This window comes from Astatotilapia calliptera, chromosome 5 (assembly GCF_900246225.1).
Source record: "Astatotilapia calliptera chromosome 5, fAstCal1.2, whole genome shotgun sequence".
Taxonomy (NCBI): Eukaryota; Metazoa; Chordata; class Actinopteri; order Cichliformes; family Cichlidae; genus Astatotilapia; species Astatotilapia calliptera.
This window is the reverse complement of record NC_039306.1, coordinates 35,327,592-35,349,772: the sequence shown is the minus strand read 5'-3', so window position 1 is coordinate 35,349,772 and position 22,181 is coordinate 35,327,592. Positions and strand designations below refer to the sequence as shown.

Here is a 22,181-nt window from a genome sequence, read left to right as displayed (position 1 = left end):
GATATAAAATTTGGTTGATTTTTAAAAACTTTTATTTCAGAAACCAGGCTGTAGGCGGTCAGTAATCACTGTCATTCCACGGTACGTCTAAGACTGTGTTTATGCCACGTAAACCATAATTAAGGCTGGGCAAAAAAACAACAAAGATTAGGAGATCTTTGTGGTCATGGTTAAAAACCAAGTCTGAAGTGTTTTTGACAAAACTCTTGTGTGCAAAAAAGTCACTGCACACCCATTTAATAGCACTTACTGATCCAAGCCATCATCCAACAGGACAACAAGTACACATTGTCTGCTGGAGTGTGACACGATGCAAATCCTTCTTTACTCTTTTGCAGGAAAATTGCAATACAGATCCATCTTTTACAAACATGTGCAGTGTTCCTAGTTTCACACAGTGTTGACTGTTTCTTACACTGGCATGGAGCAATGCCCCTTACCCAACTTCATGTTCTTCAGAATTAGTGAAATTCTTTACGACACAGTATGAACGGTGCTAAGTTCTATTGACGGGTAACACAAAGGTTTTTTGACTACTCTTGACTGATGCCTAAATACATATACGGCAAATACTGGCACTTCTTTGGGATAATTTTATATGCATACTATATAACATTAATGTTACCCTGTCTAGGAATCATCGGCATGTACAAACCATGCACAGTTTTAATATTTTATCTTTATTTATTACAGAGACATAAATACAGCAGATTTAATATGAATGCTAAAGCTCTCTGAAGTTATGCTGCATAGCTCTGTATGTCAGTTACTCAAATGCAGGATAATATTTATAATAGTGCTGACCTCGCTGTGCAATACAATAAACATGGTGTGCTGACTTTATCAGAACAGATACAACAGCTAGTTGCAACAGTTTATTATCCCTGTGTAACGGAGCCTCTGATCAGACATGTTAATTAGGTATCAAGTTTATTTTAAATATCTTTAAATAATCCTGATTTTCATCCGAATGTTACAAACATGAAGCAAAGAAGTCTTCCATTTGTCCGAGTTAGTTATTTTAACATCCGTCCTGCACAGGTGGTCAGCTGTTTACTCCGTGGTGCAGTCATTTACCTTTTAACATCCACCAGACTGCCAGTTAACCACGTAGTGGTAGAGTTAGTTAGTCGACATTTAGCCACGGGGTAAAAAAGCATAGTTTTAGAAAGTGAAACATCTTAACTTTGAAATCAACTCTCTTATATGCACTTTGGCTTTAGAGATCTTCTATTAGATTTCCATGTGCTATGCCAGAGAGGTAAATATAACAGAGTAGATGTGAATCTAACCTTGCCAGTACTCCCCAAAAGATTACTGCCAGTATGATGGATGTTAAGAGGTTAAGAAAAACAGACGAAAAAGAAGTGGCACCTTAAATTTACTTTGTGGTACAAACTTTTGTACTTTTCTAAATTTTTCAATACAGAGACTTGCTGGCTAGAATAATCAGATATATCTATATACAACATCTTATCACACACTTTTACTATCGTATTTGGTTTGTATGAAAAATAACTTATAGCCTTTATATATTGGAACACATTTCACACACACACGACCGTGGAATGGATTCAGCTTATAAAACAGACTGCTAACTTTTGTTTTCAGTTCTGTTACCTCCAAAAATCTCAGACGTGCTTTACAATAAAGAACATCCTTAATGTAATGATACAAAGAAAAAAAAAAAGATATCCTGACTCTTTCAGTAACTGTGACAAACTGAATTTGTAAAAAAAGAAAGTAATGCTGACTTCCTGGCTTTGATGTTGTGCCAATGTTGCCATGGAGTTTCAGTGATGTCCCTGGAGCAGAGGCGTCCACATTGTGTGTGAGCAACCAAATGTCTTATAGTCCGCACAAATCAGCCATGTAAACTAGCTTCAGTTGTGTCAGAGTAATGGAAACCATCATGCACACCTGCTGAACAGACACAGGCAGCAAGTTCTGAAAGATGAGCAGAGGTTGGCAGGAGAGAAGAGGGGCGGAGATTCTGTTAGTGGAACGTGGAATTGCTGGCTTTTAGATTTGTGCAAGCACCTTTGGTGTTACACATCCTTCAGTCTGATGACAAGACACTACAAGATATCCACCTACAGAAACGCAGACATACACGCTATGTCTTAGAATGTGTAACCACTTTTCAGTTCATAGGCCTGCCGCTTTTAATGCACTTATTTCACAGCAGGGCCACTCCGCTGAGTTGCTGTCCTCTCGTCTGTTTTTGGCAATGCTGTGTGTGGTCTCGTCTGACTGTGGAAAAACAACACACATCTTAAAGTCAAATTCAAAGAGGATCATTTCTGAAATACTGAAAATAATTACAATCATTATTATTGTTTATATGTCACCCTATTAGAGCACTTCGCTCTCGCACTGCAGGCTTACTTGTTGTTCCTAGAGCAGTGGTTCTTAACCTGGGTTCGATCGAACCCTAGGGGTTCGGTGAGTTGGTCTCAGGGGTTCGGCAGAGCCTTCGCCATGACATGCATGGCTCATTTTGTGCACCAGTAAAAAAATCACATTTTATTTTTCACTAAAGAGGGGTTCAGTGAATGCGCATATGAAGCTGGTGGGGTTCGGTACCTCCAACAAGGTTAAGAACCACTGTCCTAGAGTATTTAAAAGTAGAATGGGAGGCAGAGCCTTCAGTTTTCAGGCCCCTCTCTTGAATTATATATCTGTTAGTTGAATAAGTTTAATTAGGTAACAGTAAGGTTGAACTCCTTTGCACTGGAAAAGAACGATGTCATGATCCTGGATCTCTGACCCCGTGTTTCAGTTTGAGTCTTTGTTTGGTTGCAGTTTAATTTTTCACTTTGTGTATTTACTTTATATTTATGCCCAGTAAGAGGTTTTGGCTGTTTTGCACTCCCAGTCTAGTGTTCAGGTTTTTCAGCTCTCCACTTCCGTCATGTCCCCTGAGCTCCTTGTGCTGTAAAGTTAGAGGTGTACAACACATTCATTTGTTTTATTTCGTATCACACCTCACCTGATCTTGCAGAAGCTGATGCAGTCCACGTCGCTGTATTGTGAGCACGCGCAGCGCTGAGCCTCCACCCCTATCCTCACCCGCTCGGTCCTAGTGGAGCGTCTTAAACGCAGGGAACCCTGGTAACTGGACATACCAAATGGTACTGTGTGCCTAAAAGAAGAAAAGCAGACACAATGCACTTACTGACCACAGAACTATGAGTTTTACAGCTGGAAGCATACATCAGTGTTACAGTTTCCACAAGTACACTTTACTGGGTGATATGAATTTTGTCATCACCTGCCCCCTGTTGTGACTGCAGAGACACTACACTACAAAGCACCAACATGCACCCTGAAGGATGGAACAGCTACTCTGTGGCTTCCCCAGCTGCCTGTGTGCATGTCCACAAGCAAGCATAATCCTGGCCTTGGGATGTTTATTCTCTGACTCTGCATCAAAGGGGTGCAGCTTACACTCTGTTGTGGTTATATGAGGGTAAAGGTACTCTGTGGTGGTTCTAATTTTTGTCTTCCAACTCTGTGATAAAAAATGGGGGCAGAATATATAAAACACCTTTCGGAACAATTCAATCCAGCACATCACGACCACAACACGACACTGCTGCCTAAAAATATCCCTGTTATTCACTTCTTAACATCAAGCAGGTGAGCCATCTAAGTTTAGGATTCAGTTAATATCCGTTCCTTTTCATGAAATTTTCACCTGATTAGTTTAGACCAGGGGTCTGCAACCTTTACCACCCAAAGAGCCATTTGGACCCGGTTTCCACGCAAAGGAAAACACTGGGAGCCACAAATACTTTTTGAAATTGACATGAGGTTGTTGTCTGATTTGCTGAGCCAGAGGATGGATGTCAGAGAAATGAAAGAAGTAAAGTGTAGTGACCCTCTTTTTTTTTTTTTAGGATGAAAGATAACACTATATTGTTTTTTTACCTTTATGCTTTGTTTGAACAACTACAGTTTGCTGCTTATGAAATCCATGAAGTGCTACAGAGAAAATTACATTTTATTTATGTAATTAACACATTTTGAACTCTTAAAGAAATATAACAAAAGGAAAGCTGAACTAAAATGATCCAGCAAACAAAAACTGTTATATCGCCTTTGGGCTTTTGGAGCCTTGACCTGACTTTACAAAAATAATTGGAAAAAAAAAAAGCTGCACCCATGCGTGCAGCCGCGTGTGAAAAGTGGTCAATAAAGAGATGCTAAAAAGCGTGTTCATGCAAACATCGTCAGGTCTGTTTACAATGGGACTTCTGCTCCTGAACCTCTGCGCACAGCGTCTGCAGGTCGGGGCTGTACGAAGCCAGTTTCATCTTTACGCAGGACTGTAAGCTGTCGTCTGTGAGGCGTGAGCGGTGGTTGTTTTAACATAGTTCACGGTGGAGAACAGCTGATAATGTGGATCCATAATTGGCCTACCTGGGGTTGAAAGTCTCGATAAATGCGCGGCGTTTCGGCGGGTACACCGGCTTCCGCGAGTGTGACGCTTATTTTGATCGATGAAAAAATAATAGAATATAATTTTATTTTTATATTTCAAGATCACAATAATCTTCCAATTTAGAACTACAAGGTAAAAAAGAACTAAACACAAATAAAATACACTTCAGCTAAATACTTCTAATTTATTTTCCCAAACCACGCGGAGCCGCAAAATAAAGACTAAAGAGCCGCATGCTGCCGACCCCTGGTTTAGACCAAACAGACAGTAATGTGAAAACGTATAGGACTTCATTTGAATTGTAACATTTTCTAGTTTCTGGAAATGCTTTTTGAGCATATGTATAAAACAAAAGGCAACACCACGCTAGCTTTTTGGGGTTTTTTTTAATCATCCATGGCTATGACCCCAACCTCAGTCCCAAACGTAGCTCCAAACTCTGTCTGTTTTTGGAGAAAAGCAAAAAGGAGAGAAACATAACGACTTTTTCCTGGACTTGAAATGAAACAATAAAGATGCACTAACGTCTCAGTTTCTACAAAAATGATATATCAGCAAGTACAGAAACTTTTGCACAGTTTCTCTGTTTTCATGGACAAATTAATGTAAATGGAAACAGAGATCTTCATGCAAGTTTTGGCTTCAGTCTGGAACAAATGGACACTGCCAGATGCTTAGTTTCTGTTTTCATGATGTTTTGTCAGGCTTTAACTGCAAATGCCCTCAACTGCTGCTTTTTCAGGCGTTTTTCTATATATATATATATATATTATATCAAAAATCTAATAGATGGCAGCAAAAGTAAAAGCTATAACTTTTAATGCATTTTTAAATGATTTGAACCCAAATTCCATGTTAGTTTTCTCTTTTGTGGGCATTTTTTATACATTTAGGATGACAGCCAGAGATACTTAGTTTTTAATTCCTTGAGCTTGAAGTTATATTTTATGTTTTTGAACTTTCACATAAAAAAACATTCAAAAGTCAAATAGTACGATGTCCTACGAGTCCAAAATAAAAAATTCATATTTTTACTAATCCCTAATAAAAACTGAAAAACAGATCATACCTTTGAAAAATGAGCGCACTAGTGATTAGCCATCAGTGCCAAAGAATGGAGGCAGTGCTAATCCAAAGATGGAAGGAGATTAATTCTTTCTGATATCAGGCAAATTTATTGCAGTTTTTTGTTAATATATGTTTTGTTTTTCTTTGTTAACCGTAGCCAGACAAAAATGGACTGGTCAAACGAACAGGCCCATATAAAATGCTGATATAAAAGATGTGAGGCAGCTACACTGCTATGCTGCTGTGGTTTGGGTCCATGAAACACCTCAGAGGAAAGGCTCATTGCAAATCCAAAGTTTTTGTGACTGATCACCGTTATCCTACAACGACTCCATCTAGATGTCGTGAAGGCTCACTGAATCAAAAACAAGCTCAACTTTGTACACTTTCTAATCAGAGTCAGTTAATCTTAACTTTAATCACTTTCAGCTGCTTTGGTATTAATAAAATTAACAGGTGCACTAGAGGGGGAACAATGAGACGATTACAAACAGACTTCATGAGGGCAGCCTGAGGACCCGGCGTCCTCTAGTGGAGCCCGATCGGCATTTGCTTTAGAAGACCAGAGTTTGATGGTCCACTACTGGTGCCCTGTGCTTTTTATAGTAAAGTTCCAGAGATATAAAGTCATTGAGGAATAAGGGTGTCTTGGCAGCACCCTAATAACATGTTTTTTTTTTCATGTTTTAAATTTCTCATCTATCGATCAATCGTTCACTTTCTTTTCTTTTCCAAATAAGTTGACTAACGTAACAAATTTTTTCACTGAGATTTTAACTTCGCAACACCCGGGTTTCCAGGTTTCTAGGTGTGGAGTCAGTGTTAGAATGCATTTTAGCCACATGATAAAAAAGCATTTCACAAACTATGGTCTCCTACAGGCTTTTTCGCCCATCGCTTCCAGTGTTACAACCCTAAACTGATGTCCTCCATCTGGTGGATGGCCAAACTAGTCACCAAATCCCCTCTCTTTCTTCCCCTGATATGTCAAACACAGATCTCCATAATTAAGTTTGTCTATCAGTACTACAACAAAAAATGACAAAAACCAGACCAGTTAGAACCACGCTGTACATGTAAACTCATCATGTTGACCTTGCTGTCCAGTCTTGTTGGAGTCTCCCTAAATAGCTGTAAACTGCTATAAAGTGTGAGCTGGAAAAAACAGATCACTTCACAGTGAACATGTTGTTTCCTTTGAACTTCAGAAGCGGGTCTCTTGAACAATATAAGCTGTGGTGCTGCGGGAGGGGCGTCACGCTGACCACGAACCTCCTCTTCTCTACTCTTACAAACAGAAACAGCATGTGGGTGATCCTTTCTCTTACAAAATGTTTCATCTACTGACTTCCGAAAGGAGAGACGGTCTGTCCACACAGAACTCAGTCAGTATCTTCACATGCATCTGCATCAGGGTTTTAAATCAGAGTCAGTGTAGAAGACATTATCCATACCTCTGTATGAGTTTAATGATATGGCTTTGTCACATGTCTGGGTACAGATCTTTGTCATTGTAAGCTTTCTTTTATTAAACATATACAGTATTATTTATTGCGATGGCTGTGACTCGGGTGTTGCAGAAGGTCGATGCACCGATCCTCTGCTCCTCCAGTCGACCTGTCGAGGCGGAGAATGCTGAACCCAGAGTTGCCCTCAATGTAACCATCAGAGTGCGAGAGTCATATGACTGTGTGTGTAACTGGGTGAATGATATTTTTAATTGAAAATGCTTTGAGTGTTGAACTTGAGCAGGAATGCTACCTGTCAGTGAAATTGAGCCCTGAGGGTAAAATCAGGTAAACTCTACCTGGAGAGAGAAGTGCAGTCTGACTGATTGTTACTCTAGTTCTGAGTATTTAACCTTTTTGCATCCACCAGATTACTGGTGACCCATCGTGAGTATAAGGTTGTGGTAAGGTAAAGCCAGGCCTGTCCTGCAGGTTTTATGTGTCCTTGATCCAACACAGCAGATTTAAATGGCTAAATTAGCTCCTCAACATGTCTTGAAGTTCTCCAGAGGCCCAGTTGTTACAGATTTGGTGGTATTGCAAAAAACAGCTTTTTCGGGTGACTGAGTTTTCATAAAGTCAGCCACATACATAAACAAGCTTGTATGTATGATTATGTAGAGTAATGAACTCAGCCTGAAAGTGCCCCCACATGATGAGACCTCATACATTTAGGAAAATAGCTGTTCCACATAGCTGATTTCTATCATTAACCCTCTGAGGTCAAAGTCATCTTCACCGATGACCCTAACCGCGTACGATCACAACATTTCTTGTTTGTTTCTTGTTTGTTTAAATTGTTCCAAGTTCTGGAAATCGTGGGATGAAAGAAATAGCCGGCTAATTAATCTACTGACCTTCCAGTTGGTAGATGACCCACTCTATCTCCTGAGCCACAGCTGCCTTAAGGGAAAAAAAACACTATCCAAACCTGCCTGGCCCTTTGTTTGTTTTTCTAGCATGTTAGCAGTGTAGCATCCACAGTTTTATGATGTTATGTTCAAATTTTGTGTGATGGTAGATAACAATAACATTTCGAGTGGATTTAATTTTGGTGAAAATCAGGTCAAGGATAAAACCAAGTGTGAAAATCTGTCAAAGCTTTACTTTACCTGCAATTTTTTATGGACAGTCTTCAAAATTTACAACAATATACTAGACCTTTGAGGCTATGCGTACCAAGGTTGGCTAAGCATTTGACCTTGATCTTTATTGTTAGCGCCTGAGGTCACTTTTCAAATGAAAGTGCCTGGAGATACCTGTACAACAAACTTTTTATTTTCTCAATATGATGGCGTCACGGTGACACCATAACAGGCTGAAGTCATCATATTTTGAGATACAAACAGGCTGACATCAGGATGTTGTAATAAAAACACAAGTATAGCCCTTACCCTGCTGAATTGTGCTCTCTTGTTAAATCATGAGTTAACTTTCCAAAAAACTTAATTAATGAAAGTTCAGTTTCACTAGTCACACCCAGGGTGGATTACTGACAGACCTGTTGAATCAAGAAATAACCTAAATAAAACTTGTCTGACAAAGTGAAGTAGGCTTAAAGATCTGAAAAAGCAACACATCGTACCATGAAACAACCTCAAGAACCAAAAACAAACTGTCATCACTGACATCTAATCAGTCTGGAAAGGGTGAAACACAGTGAGAAACACTATCCACTAATGGAGAAAACGTGGAACAGTGGTAAACCTTCCCAGGAGTGGCCAGCAGACCAAAATGACTCCAAGAGTGTACTGATGACTCATTCAGGAGGTCACAAAAGAACTGAGAAGTAATCTAAAGAACTGCAGGCCTCACTTGCCTCAGTTAAGGTCACAGTTAATGATTCAACAATGAGAAAGAAACTGGGCAAAAATGGCATCCAAGGGTTCCAAGGCAAAACCCACTGCTGTCCAAAAAGAAACAAAGGCTCATCTCACATTTGCCAACAAACATACCGATAGTCCCCAAGACTTAATATTCTGTGGACTGACAAGAGAAAAGTTGAACTTTTTGGAATGTGTGTGTCCAGTCACGCATTTCATAAAAACAACATCATACCAACAGTCAAACATCGCAGCGATAGTGTGATGATAGGACATAGACTACCTGCCACAAATGAAAACATCCTGAAAGAGAATGTCGAGCCATCAGTTTACGCCCTGCAGCACAAGTCGCACTTGGGTTGTGTAGCAGGACAGTGACCCTAAACACAACAGCAGGTCCACCTCTGATTGACTCAATAAAAACAAAATGAATGTTTTGGAGTGGTTAAAGTTAAAGCCTGGACTTAAATCAAACTGACATATTGTGACATGACCTTAAAACATGGCATTCGGGCTGAGGTGGCTGGGTTAAAATTCCTCTGTAGAAATGTAAAAGACCCACAGCCAGTTATTGCAGTTCTTTCAGTTCTACTTTAGGTAAACCCTCTACAAAGTGTATATCTTTATAAACTAGTTTTCTGATACAGTACAGGAAAAAATGTTGAAACATTTACATGAAAAAGGATGAGCATCCATGCTTAAGACTGATGTTAGTTTATATTCTGAACATCCATAAATCTGGAGTGCAATGTTAAAAACATAACTGTGATTTATTTAAGCGAGCCCCAACAACTTCACCCCCTATAAACACATTAATTACACCTAAACCTTTAAAGTCACCAGATAATCTTACACTTCTGACAGCATGCATACCTCACACTTGTTTGATCTTTGCCTTTCAACTTGGGATGGAGGTCGGTCTTACCATGCATCATACACATTTTCACATTAGTAGTAACAAAAATGATACATGACTGAGACAGACAGAGGCACGCACCAAAATCTAACTCTGTTATTACAGTTAACAAGATGGTGGCATAAAACCTTAGGAAACTAATTTTAGTCCAATCACTTATGTTCACCTTTTCAACATGTGAAATTTCACCCAAAACATAAAATACTGTTTGCAGACTACTGCCAAGTGATATGTTAAAAGTAAACCCCAATGCCTGATGTCTAAGGATGACCCTTGACCTCCTCAATGATATCCCCATTTACGGCTGAGTTCGTTTTTATGTTTAGCGAGTAGGGCTGCCACGATTAGTCGACTAGTCATGATTACGTCGACTATCAAAATCGTCGACGACTGATTTAATAGTCGACGTGTCGTTTGAAGCTTTGTAAGATCACAAAAGACGCAGGAATAAGTAGTAGGATTTAAGAGTGTAATAACGGACTGAAACAGAAGATGGCAGCACTGCATGTACAAGGATGCCAGCTGCCGTTAAACCCCGAAGAAGAAGAAGAAGCTCTGTCCCAGAATTCATAGCGCAGCCCAGCTCAGTTTCCAACAATGGCGGCAGCTAGTTAGTTTTAATGTTACTCTTATTATTCTTTCTGGGTCACAAAATAAACGTTTAACATATTTTCAGGCGAGAATGTAGCCGTGGAAACCTCAAATATCTGCTCAGTTTATCAGGACACCACATATTTTCAAAAGCGCTCCGACGTTTTCAGAGACGTCTGTTACCCACTAGCTCGATAGCTAGAGCCGTGAGAACACCGGACTCCCACCAGATCATTTTCAAACCCACCGCCGTCTTTCGCTACTCAGGTTAAACATATATAAGTCACTTAGATAACTTAAAAATTTTATTGTTTGGCTTTTTTCAGTATTTTATTTGTTCCTGAGTAAATCGTCTGAGTTTATTAAACTCCACCGAAACAATCTGCAAATTTAATTAAAATGTAATAAACTACCATCTTGTCTTTATTTTTAGTTAGCACAGACCTTAAACACTTAAAGCTGTAAGCTAATGATAGTTATATAAGAGCAGATGCTGCTGGTGCAATAAGCTGTACGTTTTACGTCCAATGGATGATGATCTGATTAGTCGACTAATCGCAAAAATAATCGGTGACTAGTTGACTATCAAAATAATCGTTTGTGGCAGCCCTAGTAGCGAGCAAGTTAACCGTTGATATTTTGCAAATTAAGTGTCACACATGCATGCATTTTGGCCTTGCAGTTCTTCTGTCATAAACATATTAATTTGGGTAGATCAGACAGTTGAAATTTCATAACATGAGTGAATGTTATCGTAACCCTACCCGTAATCTATGCATCTAGTCTAGCCTACTTTCCTCTGACCCAAGACAGGTTGCTTGTGACTGGAAGGAGACAATGGAAATGTTGATTTGAGACTATGTTGATTTATACTTAAATAGAAAACAAATTGAACAGTAACAGATGCTGTACATGTATGTAGAACCAAACCTACCCAATAATACAAAATGCAACAGTTTTGTAATCGAGAAACTTGGATACTTGGAGTATTATATTTTATCAAATCCCTTCAGAACAAAAACCACAGTTTCAACAGTTTGGCCTGTTCGTCCACACCTGGTCACATTTCTGGCTGCACCACTGCTTAAAAATTGGGAGCTCTGAACCTGCTGTGCCAGTATTGATTAATATCTGCAATACATGTGAAGAGGAAAGACATCTTGATTCACTCCACATGGCACAATGCCCAGGTACCAAAGGAAGAAAGCCGACACACAGAGGCTTCATCTGTAAGGTGTTACTGCAGAGAAAAGGAGCTTCTTTGATCTCATCGCAGATGTTCGCTATTGATCACATGTACTTCTGCATGTGGTTACAGGACACAGTTGCTGCTCTGCACTGAAACCAGGCTGACAGCTTTTACTCTGCTGCTGATGGCCACACTTCAAGCAAAAATCTGAGAACTGATAGTAGATGGATGACCAGATACCATTCCCCTCCTGGCTCTAACCATCACCCCACTACACACATTCTCATAACACATTACGTCTGGGTACTGCTAAACTTGCCCTGAGGCCTGTTGTTTGAAATCAGTAAAGGCAGCTAAATCTACATACTACTCTGCAGATAGGCATTAGTTAATGTCTTCTGTTGCAGGTGAATTAGCTTTTGCTTTGTCTCTCACTTATCAGTGATGAAAAGGTTCAAAGCGAGTTCAGCTGTGGAAAGAAAAGCGCAATATTTAGAGATTTCAAATTGAAGACTGTTAAGCTAATATAAAGGAACAAGAATGCCGAATGAGTGAAAAACAGACGAAGGAAAACAATAGTCTCGGCTAGTCAAACCTATGTGATTGGTGTTGGACAACCCGTTTCTTCTGTTTTAAGATTCAACTTTAGAGTAAATTTCCAAAGGGTTCTTTCTATCTCACATTCCAAGGCTACCTATAAACAATCCAAACATCCAAGATGGCCAAAAGGTGGACACAGCCCTCCCCTGCTGCCTGCAAGAAATCCTCAGTGGAATTAAAATACCAGAGGGCTCAGGGTCTAGACCTTTACGGATTATATGGAATCGCTACACTTCACAAAGACACAGGAAATACTGACATATGAGAAAAAGCCCGTAGCAATGGGCCAGACACCCCATACTCCCGCATATATATATATATATATATATATATATATATATATATATATATATATATATATATATATATATATATATATATTAAAATAAATATATGGTCATTTTGAATTTTATGCTATCAACATGTTTCGAAATAGGTGGGGCAATAAATTACTGGAAAAACCGTCACCATTGGGGGGGAAAAGTACTCTATAGAACATCTCATAAAGCAAAGGCATAATAAAATCCCAGAGAGATTCCTTGTTTTCTAAGTAAATATGGGGAGGGGTCCATCGTACTGTTAAAGTCTGTTCTAAACAGAATTTAGGAATTTCATGATCTATGGCTACTCAAGAAAAATGTTCACAAAGAACAAAACGGAAAACTTAATGGGAATGAGACAGCAACCAGCCAGTCTGATTGGTCAGTGAATTGTCAGAGTTATACAAATGGAAGTTAAAACTCTTCCATCCAAAGAGAAAATATACTGTAACCAAGATCTGAGGACAATGCTGTTGTCTCTGGTATTAAGCTCTTTTAAATGCACTGAGGTGAAGTGCAAACTTTGCCTGGCAGCTGACCAATCAAAATTTTCAATTTCATCAAATCGAAAGAGGAGAAGAACCATCAATCTTGTTAGCAGTGCACATTTTTTCGCCAGCATCCATGATATTATGACACCAAATCACAACAACAGTTGCATCAAGGCACTTTATATTGTTAGCTAGACCCTACAATAATGCATATAGAGAGAAAACGAACAATCACATGACCCCAATTGGCAACAATGTTTCAGTTTTTCACAAATACACAAACTATTCACCCAGCAGAACTTATCTATTGGACCTTCCTTGCATTCACTAAAGTCATTGCCAACGCTGCTCAGATCCAAAGTATTTACACTATCTTCATCCTGCTCTCTTCCTTCCACTTTTTTACTTTGCTTGATAAACACAATTTAAAACTGTTCTATAAGATACTTTCCAAAAAAATAATTCCTGCGTAGTTGACATCAAAAGGTTTGTGGGCATTTTGCACAAATTACAGGGAGGAAGGTCATGAAGTACAAGCGTTTCCCAGCATGCCTCTCTGCCTGCAAAGTTTTTCAGAAAATGTGCTTAATTTAATCAGTAAAATGTGAAATGGCTGAGTAAATATTTGCAGTTGAAATTTAATTCATAAGGAAAATGTATACTGCATTCAAGCAATGTTTGGCTTTGGTTCACAAGATAAAATCTTATGTGTCCAAATTGTGTGAAGCATCCAGTATAATGTAGACGGGGAGGGGCCCACTTTGAAAGACATTTTCACGGGGTGCCTGCTACCTTCTGGGCCCGGCTATCTCACCACATGTTTTCCAACAGCATTGCTAATATGAAAAAAAATAAGGCCAGCTAACCTGGCCTGCGAAAACATTCAGCCAATTAAGAAGCAAAACACGAGACAAAGGAGGCCTTGAACTGTTGAGCCGCTGAAACCCTATATCAAGAAGAAATGTTCGACTTTTAAAACTACAGCACCCGGCCTCCCCAGATCACAAAGACTCTGAAAATGTAGCTAAAGTAAGAAGTGATGCAGATCAAATGATCAAAGAAATCTAATTTCTACGTTTCAACATCTGATTTCTTGTCTCTGTATTATTTGTGTACAGTGCACACTAAGAAACATGATGCCCAACACATTAGTAACCTATAGTAACCTAATAAGACATTAGCTACACACATCACTTGCTTAAAAACTGGTGCAAACTGAGAATGCCTGGAGAAGGACACTTACTCCGGTGTGTTGATCCAGATGATATCCAAGTGGCAGTAATACACACACTCCTTGTCTTTGTAAGTGTAACATGTGCACCTCTTGGATCGCCTCCTGGCTAATGGTGGCTCGCAGTCAGAACACGGCTCAACGTGGGAAGCAACAGTGGCGAGATCCTCCACCCCGCCAGGCAGACGTGCGCTCTGCTCGAATGCTTTCACCTCCTTCCTCTGGCTCACATCTTTCTTAAATGAAGAACCTGCAAGATTACAGCATATGAGAGCTTCCTCTCATAGTCTTAACCTGAAACAGCGTTTGGTAAAGCATGGAAAAGCTCTTTATAGATGCATGTATATTACATTTCTGCTTGAAAAGGTTACAAAAGATCCAGATTCTAGAGTAGTTAAAAAAAAATCAAGCATAAATAGTTACATATTTTAGTTTCATAACAGTAATTGGTCAATTCTGTTGAGAGTAGAGTTTGTCTCAGAGAGAAAATATATGTATATATATATTTAAAGTCCCAGTCGGAGTCTTTGATGGAACTTTAAATAGTGAATTTCTTGTTTTAGTGATTCAAAACAATAAAAATACCGAACGCGTTGGAGTCACAAAACACCGACGAGTTTTCAAAAGATCTAAGACATAACATGTGCTCACTTTTAGTGGGATTTTTTTGGTGTTTTAAAAAGGTTAAAACTGTATAGATATCATGACGTCAATTGCAATGTTATAATAATCATCGGTATAAGATTATACCGATGATTTCAGTCTAATTGCATGTTTTGATCTACCTGTTGTGACCTGTCAGTCACTGCTGCACAATAACGCACACCAGCTGGTCTGTGTGATCATTGCTTCATTAAAACACAAACACAACAAGGACCGACCACTACTCACCGTTGGTCAAAGATGCTGTCACCACGATTAGAAACAAAACTCCCACATCAAGCGATGATGATGCGTTAGCCATCACACGTCAAACATTAGAAATGAATAATCAACTTAAAAAAAACAAACGAAAAAGTCGAAATGTGAGAACAGGTGAATGAAAACGTCCGAAATTCTCGAGTATCTTATCTCAGTGAAGCGAGTCAAAGATGTCCTCATAGAGCATCATGTGTCTGATACAACTCTGCACCGCTGCGCTTCCACACTCCGTTTGCCTTTTACAGCCACTGGGGTTCGTTATGAGCTGACACCGCTGTGACAAGTGAGCATGGATATCCCGCCAGCTTCCTGAGACACTTTTCAAAATAAAAGACCGTGCTGAACGCTGCTGAAATCAAAGGCGCGTTACACCCATGTTTGTGCGCCAACAGCACAAACATGACACAGAGACCCAGTTTAGTGACTCCAAATAGTGGCCTAGCACACAGATATCAAGCAGAGCGACAAGGTTGAGCAGTTTAAGTGGCAAAGTTAGAGAGACAAGGTGGAGAATAGTGGGTGGAGAAGGGATGTTGAAGTTGGAGCTGTCAGGTAGGAGGACAAGAAGAAAACCTCAGAGGAGGTTCATGGATGCAGTGAAGGAGGATATGCAGAGGGTTGGTGTGCCAGAGGAGGACGCTGGGGATAGGGCTTATCCTCTTAGTGCAAGAGGCGGGATACACTCTGGACAGTGATGCAGTGATGCTAATCTGATGCAGGGCTTATATATCTGTGTAAATTTCTTAATTATAATTAAGAAATCATATGTGTATTTTGTATTGTTGTTTGTGTTGCTTTTATGCTTTTATGTTGAAAGTAAGTATTATTCTACCTGTAGTTCTGGTTTGCCAATTTGACAGGGCTGTGCCTGCAGAACACCAGCAGCTGGGTGTTTTATGTGATGCATGAGGGCAGAGGTCAGGATCTCTAAAAGGATGCACTCCCTCACAGGGTTCTCTCAGCCATGAGCTTCAGGCAGCTGCAGTGCATCAGTATATCATACCTTTGTATTCTACAAGTGAAGCAACTAAGAAAATATAAACAAACTAAGATGGTAAAAAAACGAACTATGATACAACACAGAGGGTTGGTATGATAGAAATGGATGCTAGGGTGAGATGGAGGCAAATGATCTGCTGTTTCAACCCCTAAAGGGAGCAACGGAAAGAAGATGTGGTTAGTAGGTTTGAATTGTTACAAGCATGATTACTGGCTTTTTTTCATTACAACCTCACTCTCATGTCTCACCCACTAAGTAAAATCATTATCCTTCCTTGTACTACCCTACTACACGTCAGTCACGTATCCTCTGCTCACATTGGTAATCTCAGGTGCTGAATGTGATTGACCTTTTATGGTCTCTGGTTACCACATCACCTTGAATCACTTCCTCTGTGGATGTTTTGTAAGTGATGTCAGCAAAACTTAATTTTCAGTATGTGCCATTAAATACTCTCAGTGAGTCTTCCTACTCAGTCAGATCCTGCCTATAAGCACAGGATGATGAATGATATGGTTAATGAATAATTTGACAGTTATTCCCATTTGTTAAGGGTGTGAAGCAGTAGTCAGGACTTAGTCACTGTGAGGAATGATAGAATTGCAGTGAAGTCTGTTATTGTTGTGACATCTCGCTACAATTCAGGAGGTCAATGTGGGTCTTACATAACTTTAATGTTTCTGGTGCTTTCATGAGACACGTTACCATCAATCTGTCAAGTTTTAATCTTTGATTTCTGTTGATCATGTCTTGATGCATTCTCAATCATCCAGGTAAGTAAACTTCCTGTTAAATCCAGAATTGAATTCAAAATCCTGCTCCTCATATACAAGGTCTTAAATAATCAGGCCCCATCTTATCTTAATGACCTTGTAGTACCATATCACCCTATTAGAGCACTTCGCTCTCGCTCTGCAGGCCTACTTGTTGTTCCTAGAGTATTTAAAAGTAGAATGGGAGGCAGAGCCTTCAGTTTTCAGGCCCCTCTTCTGTGGAACCAGCTTCCAGTTTGGATTCAGGAGACAGACACTATCTCTACTTTCAAGTTTAGGCTTAAAACTTTCCTTTTTGCTAAAGCTTATAGTTAGGGCTGGACCAGGTGACCCTGAATCCTCCCTTAGTTATGCTGCAATAGACGTAGGCTGCCGGGGATTCCCATGATGCATTGAGTTTTTCCTTTCCAGTCACCTTTCTCACTCACTATGTATTAACAGACCTCTCTGCATTGAATCATATCTGTTATTAACCTCTGTCTCTCTTCCACAGCATGTCTTCCTCCTGTCTTCCTTCTCTCATCCCAACCAATCACAGCAGATGGCCCCGCCCCTCCCTGAGCCTGGTTCTGCCGGAGGTTTCTTCCTGTTAAAAGGGAGTTTTTCCTTCCCACTGTCGCCAAAGTGCTGCTCATAGGAGGTCATATGATTGTTGGGTTTTTCTCTGTATGTATTATTGTAGGGTCTACCTTACAATATAAAGCGCCTTAAGGCAACTGTTGTCGTGATTTGTTACTGGAAGTAACAAGAAAAAACAAATTTTAAGTGAATACTGTATATCCAGAATATCACTCTGAAACATGTATTTCTCTAGACATTGCTGTGAATCTGCAAAGAGGACACATTTTAATCAAAAGTTCCTGAAAAAAGTGTTTGATGATAATAAAAAATGTCTTTTTTCTAAATAAAGCACAAACACTTGATTATACAGTGTTTGTGCTTCTCTCCCTTCCCCTTCTTCCACCAACAGCCCACATCCCCCTACACCCACAACGCGAAAACAAACGCAAAAACTCCAGGAATGAAGGTAAAACAGTTTAGGAGGTTGGCCCAAGGGTAAAACAAAGCAGAAGGACAGTTTGGGTGGCCAATTACGAAGTGGTGCAAAGCCAAGCAATAGCTGAGGGGGCCGGCCCGAGGCCAGAGCAAAACTGAGAGACTGGAGACTTTGGTAACACGGGACATGTTGGCTCAGGCTTCACAGACCGCACTGGACCTTGTGGATTGGACACTCTCTCATAACTCTAGCAAGACACAGGAACCAAATGTGTGACTCACAGATGGGCTTGAAGTTAAACGCAACAAACTAAACATTAACTAAGAAGTACGCGAAGAGCATGAAACAATAAAAACAGAAACACACAAATCAGGTAAACAGGCACACCAACAAAAAGCAAAGGAGAGACAAAACTTTAAATACACTGAGGGCTAATAAGGGGGTTGAGACACAGCTGGGAAAAACAAGGTACAGACGAATCAATGGAAATAAGATGAAGGAAGTCAAACTGAAAACAGATACAAGAGACAAAGGCCTCCTAAAACAAAACAGTAAGTCACATAACATGGAAATAACTTACATAGAGTAACAATTATGAGAAAGAAAAGGTTTTCACAATAAAATAAACACAAGGAATCAACATAACTACAGCACAAACAAAAAACCCATTTCTAAAATATCAACAAGTCGAATCCTTATGGAAATAAACAGAACATCGTAGATAGTGGCTTTGCCTCTTGGTGTCGTTCAGCCACATAACAAAGCTGGTTAGGTTTAGAAAGATCAGAGTCTGGGATCAGTTGGAAGACCTGTGATGAGATAGTTAGAAAAAAGAAAAAAACACTGATTCATTTGGGCCTTTCATCACCCTAAACTCCTCACTCGACTCTCTCCTGACTGTATAGACATAAAACTTACCTTATACTTTCCCCTTTGTGTAAAGGGGAAAGTATAAGGTCTTTTACAGCACCTCCACAGTGCTGTAAAAGACTGTAGAGGTGCACTGCAGGTTATTGCAAACACTTGAGTAGAGTTGTTGCTGCAAAGGCTCGCCAAACAGTTATTAGGTTTTAGGAGGCGATCGCTTTTTCACACAGGACCATGTAGGTTTGGATATTTTGCCTCTTAATAAGAAGCATGGCATGACACAGCTTGCACACTGGCATTATTTTCACCTTGCACAGCCCTCTGTGTTGGTATCTGGATAGGTTCTCTAATGGACAAATATGCTAATTTGAAATAAACTAAGCACAAATACTGTGTGGGGGAGTTTATCAGTTATGTCTGTGGACAGATTTTTATCAGCAACATAACAACACAAGGTCACCAAACTTTCAACATTCAGATGAGATCAAAAAGCAGCTTAAGTTTGAAGAAAGGTCTGTCTGTAGACAGATCGCAGAGAGAACCCATATGGAAAAGATAAATATAAATCTTATAAAGTTTGTATCTGTCTTGTGTGAAACTTGTATGAAAAGCATATAAGAGTGAAAACAGATATAAGATCCCCTGAAAAATTATATAATGAAACTTGTATGTTTTGGATACTTCCTAAAACAATATGAAAGTAATGAGAAAGTGGCCACTTTCATGAGTAAATCATATAAGTTTTTACTATTTCTTTTCCATATGAGAAGACACTGAACAATCATCATTACGGTCAACGTGAAATAAATGTTGGATCAGTGTTAACAAACTGATGAAACCTGGGACTGGTTAATAACCAAGAGTGCAAAAGTGATTAACGTTAGAGTTCATGTTGATTGACAACATCTTTGTCCTAAAATAGTTTCAGCTATCGTTTGCTATCTGTCATGCTCCCTGTGCCTCCCCGGCCAGCCCAGTGTGGCCACAAGTGTTTGTTGTTTTACTCTCTGTCTGCTCCCCTCGCCTTGCTCTCTCTCTCCTACCTGTCTGCCTGGGCGGAGCTCTGATTGGGCTCCCGCCCTTGGCCCATGCACCTGCAGCTGATGTCCGGTGATTTGCAGCTCTTCTTAAGGCAGGGGCTCTGAGCTACTCGTCGCTGGAATATTGAGTAACTCTCGTTAGCGTTGCCTGGCTTCATTGCGATTCTGTTGTTCCCGTGCTTGCCTTTGACTTACCCTCGTCTGTGTAAATAGGTTTACCTGGATCAGCCCTTTTGTGACCCCTGGACCCCGTGAGTGTGAGTGGGCTGCTTGTGTGGAGATTGTTTGGACAAGGAGCGGAGCAAGTGCGAAGAAGTGTGTTTCCCCAGCCTATTGATCCCCGGGGCCCTGGTGTTTCCCCCCCTTCACGTGTACATAGCGCACCAGTGTGATTAATAAAGTATTGTTGAACCGTGCTTTCTCAGTCTGCGCCTGAGTCCGTTCCACCACCGTGACACCATCTGGGTTTATTTTTTTTATCAGCACAACAATGTAAACACAGTGTCAGTACAACTATGCCAAGTTCAAAGATGAGTTACAGATCAGTGTGGTGGTGACAATGAGTTCTTAGTCCACACCCTTGGAGTGTGACCCAAATACTTTTATGGAAGATAGCTTCAAGTAAAAATGATGTTATCACAATGTTCATTTACATTTTTAACAAATTAAAATTAAAACACAAGTACCTGCAGGTGGTGAGACTAACATGTTATTTTAACTGTATAAAAAAAGGACAATTACACAGTTATCTACGGTGTTGTTTTGTTTACAAGTTCATTTTTAAGCATTACAGCTGTCATCAGTTTGCAGTTATTATGAAACCCATAAATCTATACAAAATTTAATGTTAATATCAGTAATCAACCTACGCAGATGATGATTTAGTTTAATTAGACTCAACCCTTCTGTTGTTCTGTTTTTTATTTACAGACCTGCTGACAGAAGCTGTCATAACCGTAATCTGTGCCAAACATCACATGATTAGCGTCCAAGTCTGGAAACATCTGTCACACTCACAGCGCCACGTAGTGACTTGGCGATACACATTTGATGTACATGACATTTCATTTGACATATAAGTACTGTGTCTTCTTTGACGCAGCCTAGAGGAAGTAATAAGGAACTATTATACTATATATACTATACAGGGAGTGCAGAATTATTAGGCAAGTTGTATTTTTGAGGAATAATGTTATTATTGAACAACAACCATGTTCTCAATGAACCCAAAAAACTCATTAATATCAAAGCTGAATGTTTTTGGAAGTAGTTTTTAGTTTGTTTTTAGTTTTAGCTATTTTAGGGGGATATCTGTGTGTGCAGGTGACTATTACTGTGCATAATTATTAGGCAACTTAACAAAAAACAAATATATACCCATTTCAATTATTTTTACCAGTGAAACCAATATAACATCTCCACATTCACAAATATACATTTCTGACATTCAAAAACAAATCAGCGACCAATATAGCCACCTTACTTTGCAAGGACACTCAAAAGCCTGCCATCCATGGATTCTGTCAGTGTTTTGATCTGTTCACCATCAACATTGCGTGCAGCAGCAACCACAGCCTCCCAGACACTGTTCAGAGAGGTGTACTGTTTTCCCTCCTTGTAAATCTCACATTTGATGATGGACCACAGGTTCTCAATGGGGTTCAGATCAGGTGAACAAGGAGGCCATGTCATTAGTTTTTCTTCTTTTATACCCTTTCTTGCCAGCCACGCTGTGGAGTACTTGGACGCGTGTGATGGAGCATTGTCCTGCATGAAAATCATGTTTTTCTTGAAGGATGCAGACTTCTTCCTGGACCACTGCTTGAAGAAGGTGTCTTCCAGAAACTGGCAGTAGGACTGGGAGTTGAGCTTGACTCCATCCTCAACCCGAAAAGGCCCCACAAGCTCATCTTTGATGATACCAGCCCAAACCAGTACTCCACCTCCACCTTGCTGGCGTCTGAGTCGGACTGGAGCTCTCTGCCCTTTACCAATCCAGCCACGGGCCCATCCATCTGGCCCATCAAGACTCACTCTCATTTCATCAGTCCATAAAACCTTAGAAAAACCAGTCTTGAGATATTTCTTGGCCCAGTCTTGACGTTTCAGCTTGTGTGTCTTGTTCAGTGGTGGTCGTCTTTCAGCCTTTCTTACCTTGGCCATGTCTCTGAGTATTGCACACCTTGTGCTTTTGGGCACTCCAGTGATGTTGCAGCTCTGAAATATGGCCAAACTGGTGGCAAGTGGCATCTTGGCAGCTGCCCGCTTGACTTTTCTCAGTTCATGGGCAGTTATTTTGCGCCTTGGTTTTTCCACACGCTTCTTGCGACCCTGTTGACTTTTTTGAATGAAACGCTTGATTGTTCGATGATCACGCTTCAGAAGCTTTGCAATTTTGA

At 40.0% G+C, this 22,181-nt stretch overlaps 1 protein-coding gene and 1 long non-coding RNA gene across 2 annotated transcripts; one reads left to right on the top strand and one right to left on the bottom strand.

Moving 5' to 3' along the window:
- Positions 1 to 293: 293 nt before the first annotated feature.
- Positions 294 to 15,326, bottom strand: LOC113023032 (endothelin-3). Its single transcript, XM_026169085.1, has 4 exons — positions 15,076 to 15,326; positions 14,197 to 14,434; positions 2,993 to 3,145; positions 294 to 2,253 (listed from the first exon to the last, which is right to left on the bottom strand). Exons 1-4 carry the CDS (start codon positions 15,146 to 15,148, stop codon positions 2,175 to 2,177), a joined length of 543 nt encoding a protein of 180 aa, XP_026024870.1. The 5' UTR covers positions 15,149 to 15,326; the 3' UTR covers positions 294 to 2,174.
- A 4,471-nt stretch (positions 15,327 to 19,797) lies between these two features.
- On the top strand, positions 19,798 to 20,198 carry LOC113021754 (uncharacterized). The gene is made up of 2 exons (XR_003272354.1): positions 19,798 to 19,919; positions 19,996 to 20,198. It is a non-coding gene; the product is annotated as an uncharacterized LOC113021754 (long non-coding RNA).
- Positions 20,199 to 22,181: the final 1,983 nt, after the last annotated feature.

Bases quoted from the DNA above. Each gene is read 5' to 3' on its own strand.
- LOC113023032 (XM_026169085.1), bottom strand. From the start codon at position 15,148: ATGGCTAACGCATCATCATCGCTTGATGTGGGAGTTTTGTTTCTAATC. The intron at 14,435-15,075 runs GTGAGTAGTGGT...GTAATCTTGCAG, and splicing joins GACAGCATCTTTGACCAACG to GTTCTTCATTTAAGAAAGAT. The intron at 2,254-2,992 runs GTGAGGTGTGAT...GTTTTTCCACAG, and splicing joins ATCAGCTTCTGCAAGATCAG to TCAGACGAGACCACACACAG.